General features: G+C 52.2%; 1 protein-coding gene across 5 annotated transcripts in view; it reads right to left on the bottom strand.

The window, feature by feature from the left end:
- Nucleotides 1–232: 232 nt before the first annotated feature.
- NGEF (neuronal guanine nucleotide exchange factor) overlaps nt 233–10102 on the bottom strand; it is a 37490-nt gene continuing 27620 nt past the window's right edge. For all 5 annotated transcript variants that reach the window (XM_053952073.1, XM_053952074.1, XM_053952077.1 and 2 more), the window contains 6 exons: nt 9445–9534; nt 7767–7930; nt 6588–6743; nt 4048–4127; nt 3485–3589; nt 233–2862 (listed from right to left, as the gene is read on the bottom strand). In XM_053952073.1, the coding sequence (XP_053808048.1) occupies nt 2690–2862; nt 3485–3589; nt 4048–4127; nt 6588–6743; nt 7767–7930; nt 9445–9534 (768 nt within the window). In that variant the 3' untranslated portion in view covers nt 233–2689. The remainder of the gene's footprint in view (nt 2863–3484; nt 3590–4047; nt 4128–6587; nt 6744–7766; nt 7931–9444; nt 9535–10102) is intronic.

Below are 10102 nucleotides of genomic sequence, written 5' to 3'. Positions count from 1 at the left end.
CTGTGGCAGTGTGTCACTTTGAGAAGGGAGCTCAAAAGAGCCCTTCTGGGTGATGGTAACAATGTTGGGCATCACTCTGCACAGCTTTCCTAGGGAAGGGTTGTTCATGGGTGTAAACCACCCCAAGTTCATGTGCAACCCCATTTTGACCCACTGCATTTGGGCCAGTTGCACCAGAGGGGACTGGAGAGGAGGCAAGTGATCAGTTTGGGGGAGGAAGGAGACACACAAGTGTTTTGGTGCTGGCTTGCTCAGCTACATTTTATCACACGGAAGAAATAGACAACAAGAAGTTCCCCTCAGTTCACTGAGGCAGCCTGGCAAGGGCTGGGGAGCTCCAGCCCGTGCTTGTGGGCCCCAGGCCTGGCCCTGTACAACACTGGAGATCACGGAGATGGAGGCGTGCAGGGCTGGGTCTGAGGAAGTAACACTGGATCCCATTCAGTGAAAATGGCACAGCCTGTGCGTGGGGTCTGGAGTCCTATGGAATCACAACGGAGCAGGAGGGGCTGGAGCAATCCCAGGGCTTGGTGGCGAGTGGTGGAACAGGGCACAGCAGCACTGAGCCCCTCTCCCTGGAGAAGTGCGGTGAGGAGCTGGCATCCTGGCTATGGCAAACTGGTGAAGCATCTGATGGGCAAGGGAGCATTTCTGTGCTGTGAGAAACATGCCAGGCAGGCACGTGGGGCTGCAGGCCTGTGCTGGACTGGGCTGGCTGCTGGGCTGCAAAGCTGGATGCTGCGAGATGAGGTGATTTCTCAGGCAATTTTAAGGAATTCCTAGAGCTGGAGCTCTTCTGGGGTTTGCACTAGTGAATTTGTGGCTGTTGCAAGGTTTGGATCCTGAGCTGGAGGTTTGGTTATCTCAGAAAGGTGACTGTGGGGTGCTGCTGGAGGGACCTGGCTTGGAGTGTCCCCATTAAATCTGCTTACTGTACCAGGAAGGCTTCAAGTCCTTCCTGGCCCAGCTCTGGGGCTGGGCAGTGACTGGTGACTGGGAACTACTGGCTAGTATGAACTTCCCACAGCTGGCCAAGGCAGCACAGCCCTGCTGGCTGTTCTCACATGCTAATGGAGTGGCACTGAATGAAGAATGCCTTCTTCCCCCTTCACTGCTGTGGCTCCCACCACTTTGGTCCTGGGTGCTGGCTCTGGGCTGGCTGGCCCAAGGCTGTGTGGTGTCAGTAGGGACAGCCTTGGAACCCACCTCAGCTGTGTTCAGCCTCAAACTGCACACCCCATGTAGTCCAAAGAGCAGTTCTGTAGCCTCCCTTCACAGCTTCCAAGCTCCTGCTTTCTCCCCACATTCCTGCTGGCATCGCTGTGCTCCTCCTGTCCATGCCCATGGCCTCTGTGTGGCTCTGTTGGCAGCTGCTCTCTGTCCCCCCTCTGAGCACAACCATGGCACAGCCAGAGCATAAATCAGTACAGGCTACAATGCCCGGAAGACAATCCTTTGCCATGTTACAGAAAGGTGCCAAATAATTGATTTTCCTAATGGATGCTGGCCACAGCTTAGGCCCAGCTTGTGGCTGAGAGGCCCTCAGCCACGTGTGGGACAGTTGAACAAGGGGTGGCTGCTGTGGGTCTGTCCCCCACGCTGCTCTCAGTGCTGTGCCTGGGGCTTCATGAGTTGCTCAGTGCCACAGCAAGAAGGAGTGATGAGCTGGCTCTGCTGGCCGCAAGACTCGCATATTTACATGGAGGTGAGCCTGTACAGGGAGGCTGGTGGGGGTGGGTCATGAGCATGCAGGCAGCGGTTGCTGGGCCTCCCAGAGCACATAGGACAGCAGCTCCCAGCTAAGGTCACTCACCTGCTGTGTGGCAGCTGGGGCTGCTGGTGCTCCAATGGTTTGTGTGGTGTACGAGATGGCGCTGGCACAGCCACCCCTGCTCTGGCCTTAGCAGCAGGGCGTAGCAAAGACCACAAGTGCACAATCAACCAGGAAAGGTTCTGCAATGGCCCTGCAGAAGGAGGAAGGCTGTGGTAGAAGGGGCTGAGCCATGGGACAGTGTCCAGATGTGCTTCAAGGTTGGCAGGCAGAGACGTGGGCCAGAGCTGGCAAGGCTGGGCTGCTGCTGGAGAAGAGCTGGGTGTGGAGCACTGCAGAGCATTTGAATGGAAGCAGATCGAGGATCTGCCTGTGGGAATGAGCCCAGCAGCTTCACAGCAGGACTAGGGTGGTGGAGCTCCTGGACCTCATCCCAGCCTGTTGTCAGTGAGCTCTGAGAGAGTTGAGACTGCTGCTTGACCTCAGTTCTGCCCCTGTGAGATACTGGGTTCAGAGCACTCCAGACTTGGAAGGTAGCAATGAGCTGTTCATGCTTAAACCGGGTGATATCAATTGCTTGTTTGTGGCCACTGCCTTTCTCAAGCAGCCCAAGCCAGCACTTGTGGCTCATCTGGCCAGCACCTGGTGGCCTTTGGGCAGTGTCTGTTGAGCTCATGCTCTTTGGGGCTTTACAGAGCACTTGGAAAAGGGTTATTTACAGTTTAAAGCGCTGATCTCCAGGAAAGGACCAGTGCTTCTGGGGGGCCTAGGAATGACAGTCTGTTTGTTCACGGGTCTGCATGCCTTGTCCGGTGCACCAGGTCCCCCACAGTGTCCCACAGCTGCCAACTCCTCCCAGCTGGCAGCCTCTGTCTTCTGCCTCCCTGAGGCACTCCAGATGCTTGGGGATGCTGGTTGTCATTGGCGGTTTCTGCTGCCCAGTTTTCTTCTCTGACTGTCATCTGACTTGTGCACCCGGAAACACTCCTTCAGGTTCTGAGCTCGGATTTTGGGGTTCAGGATCTCCTCCCCCATAGAACTGGGGAACCAGCCCCTCTCCTGGTCATGAAGACGTTCCCCAAATATCCAGCCTGAGTATAGACAGAGATAGGCATAAGTGGGGAAGGACTGGCCCTTGCTCCTGCACAGTTGTGCAGTTGTGGGACAGTTGTGCTGGAAAGAACCATTGGAGCTGGCAGAGCTTTCTGGAAGCTACTCAGACACCTGTACTGGAGCAGACCCAGGCTGTCCATCCAGCAAGGCCTTCTCACCTGAGCAGCATTGTGTGAGGACAACTGGCTCAAGGGATGCCAGCAGGCATTGCTGCCACCAAGTGCCCTCTGCTGTCCCTGGAGCCACAGGAGTGGTGGTCCTCAGCAGACATCCAATGTGACTGAGACCACCAGCTACAAGAGTACCCCAGAGAGTAGGACCACGTGGCTGTGAAGCATCATGAAGGTCAGAATAGCACTGGATTATATTGGAGTGGCTGTGCTAGCTCTACCATGGCTCACAGCTGGTGCTGGGAGACTGTGCCAGTGTTGCCACAACTTAGGCAACCTGGATTGGCTATTAGGAGAAAGTAACTTTCTTCTCTGGCTGTGATGCTGATGCCAGAGCCTCTCCCTGGCAGGAGGGAGAGACAGCTGCTTGCCTGCAGCAAACCCATCCTTCCACAGGGACTCCCAACCCATCCCTATACCATCCCCATACCATCATCTGTCTTGTCCAGGATGTTGAGGACATCAGCCAGTTCTAAGGAGAGCTCATCAGGTTGCTGGGCCACGTACGGGTGGACACACTGGATCTGTGGGCAGTCTGCCAAGGAACAGGGCAAAAGTGAGGGATGGACTGGGATGAAGCCCCTTGAAGAACAGCACAGCTTGGGTGGCTGTAGCCCCATGAGCTCTGCACATGGTCCCTCTGATCTGGTAAGGGCCTCTGGGGAAACCAGGGCGTGCCCCAGCCACAGGTACTGGGGAAGCAACTCTTGGGAAGGGAGCCGGGTTCATGTCACCACCACAGTGCTAGCCATGAGCAGCCAGCCATGAGCAGCCTGGATGGGAGGGAGAGTGCTGGTGCAGCCCAGCCCAGGTTGGAGGGGTTGAGGTCAGGGCCAGGCCCAGAGACAAGCAGGTATTGATGGTGGAAAAGGAGGGGAGCCCAGGGGAGGGTTCAGCATAGGTCCCAGATATGTGGCTGCACTGAGATCAGGCAGAATAAGGTGCCCTGGGGTAGGGGTGAAGAGCTCCCAGCTCCCATGCTGTGTCTCTTACCAACAAGTCTGGATGTAAATGAAACAAATTTGGTTCTCCGGTTTGGGGCTAGTGAAATCATCCAGCGCTTCATTTCACTCCTGGACAGGGGAGACAAACCAAAGCTGTGAACATGCAACAACTACAACTCTAGTTCTTCTGCCCAGCCAGTTCTGGACTTCATGTTCCTCCACCCAGCCTTTTTCTGTCTGCCCCTCCAGGGTCCTGGGTGCAGTCGTGATGCTGAGCCCCACTGTTGCACACCCCGGTTGGGATGTCACATGTGACACAGTGCTCTGGGCCCTGCTGCACAGCCCTGGCTGTCCCCCACAGGCAGCACGGTCCCTTTCTGGGGAGGGTCCCTCTGTTAGCATTGTTGTCAAGAGCCAGCAGCAAGGTGGGGGGCCTGGCATTCTCTGAGAAATAGCAAGCAAAGGCAGCTCCTGGCTGGGCTGGTCAACAGGAGCAGTTTTTCTGGGAGACAAGCAGTTACAGGAACGATTTATTCCCACAACTGCTGTGTAGGAACATTTAAAGGGCAGAGCTGATTAATTCCCTTGCAGAAGAGCACCGCAGCACACCAAGGGTAGCACTTGCTTGGCAACAAGACCCATGTGAACAGAACGCTGCAAAACCTGGACCTGCAGTTGGGAGGGTGAAGATCTCACAAATGCTGGAGAAGTCCCAGGCTTGGCTCCCCTCAGGCCTTCCCCCAGCCCCATGAGGAAATGGGGCAGTTCACCTTCACAGGCTCCAGCTCCTGCCTGGAGGACCAGCTGTGCTTCCATCTGCCAGAGAGCCAGTTTTCTACCTTCTCAGGTGGTTTTAAAGCCTGAGCTTGACACACATGAAAAGCCATGGGAGTGTCTTCAGGGAGGAGAGGGGCCTAAAAGGGGTATGTAAAGGACAACTGCTGGCAGGTTGATCTGCAGGGTTGGGAATACTTTATACTTCAGGTATGAAGAACAATGCCAAGGACCAGTGGAAATACTTGCAGGTCACATCACATGAAGATGTGTGGGATGAGGGCCTTGAGCACCGAGGAGCTATAACATATAGAGGTCAAACCCAGAGTCTTGCCATGCTTGTGGCCCTCTCTGCATGCTGGCCCTGCACACAGATCCTTACGGGTCTCCATGGATCCGCCCACAGTGCCCAGCTCCTCGCAGCCTGCAAGGAGCCCACCCACACTACAGTTGTATTGGTGCAACCGCTTGTGTCCAATTAAAGTGTCAGCTCCTGGCAGAGCCCACCCAGGGCATGAGCTGCAAGCTGTCACTGAGCAGCATTGTTGCCTGATGCAAGAGCTGTAGAAGAGATGCAGAAGTCTCTGTTTGGCTCCCACTTATCTCTTCTAACTGTTTTTAGTCTGTGTCCAGTACTCCCTCCATCATTCTTGCATCTCTGAAACAGCAGCCTTCAGCAGCTGATATGTCACATTTCAGTGCTCAAGACCTGTTGGCAACCCATGTTCTAGATCACATACCTGCTGTGGCCACCTAGAAGATGGGACAGGATGCAGAGCACGGACCTGCGACTGCCTCCCCTGAGCTGAGCAAATCCTGGCCTGGTTTACCGTTTGCTGCACAGCCAAGCCTCACAGACGTCACACGTGCGCTTGCCCTGCATAGTGTGACTGACATCTCTATTTTCAGTGCAACAGAACTGCAGCCATATGTCTGGGGAGAAGGTGCAGCTGCTCACTGTACTGGGGGCTCATCGTCCTGATGCTGATGCTGTGGTGGTGGTGGGGGAGGAGCGGCTCAGGGTGCAACCCCGGGGCTGGAGTTCATTTAGGAATATGGATGATGAACACCAGCCTGCTGACAGCAGACAACATCAACCTGGGGATGTGCATAGTCTCTAGGAGCTGTTTAGCTGGTGGCTAGAAAATGTGGGCCTGGTAATGCTCGGGTCAGTGAGAAAGCCATGCCCTGTGCTCCAAAACAATCGGGTCAGCTGAATCATTTGCCCAGCCTGAGCTTGTTGGAGCCTGAAGTGAAAAATCAGTGAGCCAGAAAATCTGTATCCAGGGAGACAAGGAGGCCCTGACCTGCAGAAGGGCTGCACAAGATTGGCACTGGCTGTGGAGACACGGAGGAAGTAGCCTTTTCTCCCAACCTTCACCCACAAGCAGGAGACACTTTGCTCCACAGGGCTGGTCAGGCATGGCCACGATTCTTGTGAGTTAGTGGAGCCACTGGAGTGTGAGAGTGTATATCCTGCTTGGTTTTACTTTCTGAATATGCTGCAGTCTGTAAATTAGCTGGGGCCTGGTGCCTGGGTTGATTTCTGACCTCTCTGTCCCAGAAAGGGACTGCCACCCCAGAGGGCTCAAACACACCGCACAGGAGAGAAATCTGCCTAGGTGACCAGTAGCCATGGGGCTTTCAGTAGCCTCAGGGGAATTATGCTGGGCAGAGAGGTTGGTAGGGCCAGCTCAGCTGCAGCAGTGGGATCCCTCATAGCCCATCCATAGAAAGCCTGGACAGCTGGTCTCCATGAAGGCAGGATATAGGGAGAGAGCACTGCTGAGTGATAGCGGGGTGACTGGTACTCACTGGGACGATGCCTTCAGCATGTAGCTGGCCTCCCGGTCATCTGCATTCTCTAGCAGCCTCAAGATGAAGACATTGGCCAAACTCTGCCCCTGATCTTCTAACTCCTCTACCCGAAGAAGCCCTCGGGGAGCAGAGTCAAACACTTGGTATTTGTCCCTGGGAGAGGTTAGAGAGAGATTAGGAAAAGCTGTGGTTATGGCAGGAGACTTTGACTTCAGCCACCCAGAACTGTACTGAGCACACAGACCAGGAGCTGCTGCATGGAAGGAGGAAAAAAGATGTCCTGCTGTGGGACGGGATGTGTGTGTGGCTATGAAAACCCACTGCAAAGCAAGGAACCCTCTCCATACTCTGCCCTGGGCATCCCTCATGGCCTGGATCAAGTTGCTTGCTCTGTCTGAGCTCCTTGCGTCCTAACCACAGGCGCCCCCTCAAAGGGGATTGTGAGGCTTAATTAATTCCTATTTATGAAGTGCCTCTGTGTTTTCTGGATACAAGTTGCCACAGAAGCAAAACATTTCCCAGCGTACAGACACTGTGGCGACACGTTCATTAGGAACAGTGGATGGGCAAGATACTCCCTACCAGTGGGTCTAATTCATGCCACAAAGAGCATGCTGTTCTCTGCTGCTGTGTCTGCTTGCACAAGACACAGTCCTCAGCATGACAACATCCTCCTCCTCCTCAGGCAGGTTACACCATGTCATATATAACTGCTGGCCTCGGGCCGAAATTTATACCCCTCTCTGCTACTCTAACTTTCCAGTCAGCTTTCTTAGAGTTTTAAATGACTAAATCTGAGCTGTTCTTCAGGAAGTGATGAGTCAAAAATCACTTCCTGACAGGAAGACAGGTTTCCAGGGTCAGCTCACCAGTCAATGTAACTCACTGCTACCCTGCAGAAACTGCTGGATGCATAGTCACTCTGCTGGCAGATCTGCCCTGGGATCTGTTTAACTCCTGTTGGCCATGAATTTTCAGCTGGAGAGAGCTGTGCCACCCATAAAGAGTCAGCTGTGCTCAAAGGTAAGGTGACTACTGGAAGGAGGTGTACATGTTAGGCCAAGGGATGTGCCTGTGCCTGAGGGACAGGATGGGGTCACAGCATCACAAGTTGAATAAACCTGGGGCAATAGAACTAATGAAGTATCCTGTGTACTACCTGAATTTTGCACTCACCCCGGAATTTGCCGGCAAATCACCAGCAGATCATTGAAAAGGAACAGATAGATTTCTCTGAAGAGTTTCTTGGTGCGAAGTGTTCGTGACGTCTTTGGACCATTCATTTGCTGCAGCTCCCCCTGCTTCAGCAGCCAGCGGGAGTGAGAGATGATGGGTACAGACTAGAAGGGAGGAAAAGACAGCAAAGTTTAGGAGAGCAGCAAAACCCTATGGATTCAAGTGGTTATGATGCTGAAAGTGCCAAGAGATGCAAAGGGAAGGGTGGTGAGCTCCTGTCACCACAACTTGCACTGCAGAGGCTGGAGCAGAGCTGCAGGGAGAGGACATTGTGCTCTACCATCCACACAGCCCAGCACAACGTGACAGAAGTTTGACAGGGGTACAGCAGTAGCCCAAGGATGGACAGATATTTAAGGATGACAATGCTAGAGTGCCAAGTGGTGGAATGAAACAACAGCCCATGCCCTGATCTCTCTCTGAGAGATCCTGTCACCTGGGCTGAACTTTCCTAAACAGTAAGACTGACTTTTAAAACCACAGATTTGGCCTTTGGCTACAAAAAATCCAAGATTAAACAGGTTTCCTCTGGTTGGGTCTGTCCCAGTCAGGAGGAGATACTGTCCACGCACCCACCACAGCATTTCTGCTGGAGTTTCAACACATATTGTGCTAAAATCAAGAAGCCCAGAACAAAGCACATCTTGTACTAGACGAATACTACACTTCCATATGACCGAAATATTGAAAAATACCTGTATAACTGTCACTCTTTCTACCTTCACTCCCAGTCCTCAACACATGCATGGTGACACAATCTTTCTTTTCAACTCTTCTCCCCAGAAGAGCCCAACCCATGCCAGTTCCCAAGGCAGATCTGCTCCAGAGATGGACCAGCTCCTGCTTGTCATTATGGCCTCAGCTTTACAAGAGGTGGAAGCAACTGTGTTGCTTCCCTAATCTACTACTGTCCTGTGGACTGTGGTCTAGCCCTGACACATTGGTAAAGTGCTCTATAAAAAAAAAATTTTTTTTTTGGTTGTTCACATCCATAAAAAGATTGCTTGGAAGCTAAATATGATCCCTACAGTTTTGTGAAGCAGAGAGACCTGAGAAGCAACTCTGTAGCATTCAAGAAAAGAACTGACAACTTCATACTCAGCACTGGAATTTCATGGTATATATCAACTGAGATCTGATCAGACACCCCTAAATATTGATGTAGTAATTCCCTCAGTGGAGCTGAAAAAGATCAGCAGCAGGTATTTAGAGACTGTATACAATGCATAAGAACAGGAAAGAATTAAAATGGTGGGACAGTCTTTGGTATTTTTCAGTTTTAAAGTGTTTTGCTTTGTAGCTTTCATCTACCTTTAATATATTTTGTATGTAAAATAACAGCTGAAAACTGACCAGTGTTTTGAAGAGAGGTAAGAGGGAAGAGCCAGGCCTGAGTGCTGGAACAGGAGCACAGTGCACAGGAGAAGTGATGCCAATGTGTCCCACCTGTGTACGTGCACACCACACTGGCCTTGGTCCTGACCCAGCCTCTGCAGCAGGTGTGCACTGAGCACACACAGAGGTGCTGTGCCTGCAGCAGCCCCTTTGGAGGGGGCCCTTTGGAGGCTGTCTGCAAAGTGCAGACAGTGAACCAAAACTATCCAGCCTGTGCTTATACCTTTATCTTGAATTCTAGTTTCTTCTGGATGCTGATCATCTGCTCTGTTCGGCTCATCTTCCGGACACCTTCATTACACGCTTTCACCACCTGGGAAAAGAGAGCACAAAGGTTCTGCTGGCCTTAAGCAGGTAAGTGATGATGGACAGCATGAAAAGGCCTGACCACAATCAGGTAACAGTGCCCTGCCGTAACAGGAATTGACAAAGCCAAGTTCTTTTATCAGCACTGTGGGTGCATGAAGAAGAGAAGGGGAAAAAAAACCCCAAAACCTGAACAACCAAAAAGCTCCCAAACACCCAGAAGGTGTTACAGGTGGAAGCTGACTGTCAGAGGACATACTAGGTGGCTACATTCAGTTACTGAACCAGACAGTATAAAACAATGCTTCTGGTTGCACAGCAAAATGAACAGCTTGTTTTCCAGAACCTGACACATCATATATCTCATTTTCCCTGTTCCCAACACTTGAAATGAGGTACATTTGCAGTATCATCTTCAAGGTGAGAACGAAGCCAAATATCTTTTTTTTAAAAAATGCAGATGCTGTAGTTCTGCCAAGCAGCACTAGATGCCAGGGCTATGAAATGTCCTAGGGAAAGAGACGTTCATCATACAGAGCACAGCTGTATTCTGAGTACAAACTTTTAACTGAAAA

The sequence above is a fragment of the Vidua chalybeata genome, chromosome 10, assembly GCF_026979565.1.
Source record: "Vidua chalybeata isolate OUT-0048 chromosome 10, bVidCha1 merged haplotype, whole genome shotgun sequence".
Taxonomy (NCBI): domain Eukaryota; kingdom Metazoa; phylum Chordata; class Aves; order Passeriformes; family Viduidae; genus Vidua; species Vidua chalybeata.
Note: the sequence above shows the minus strand (reverse complement) of the source record. Positions and strands in the feature narration are given on the sequence as shown.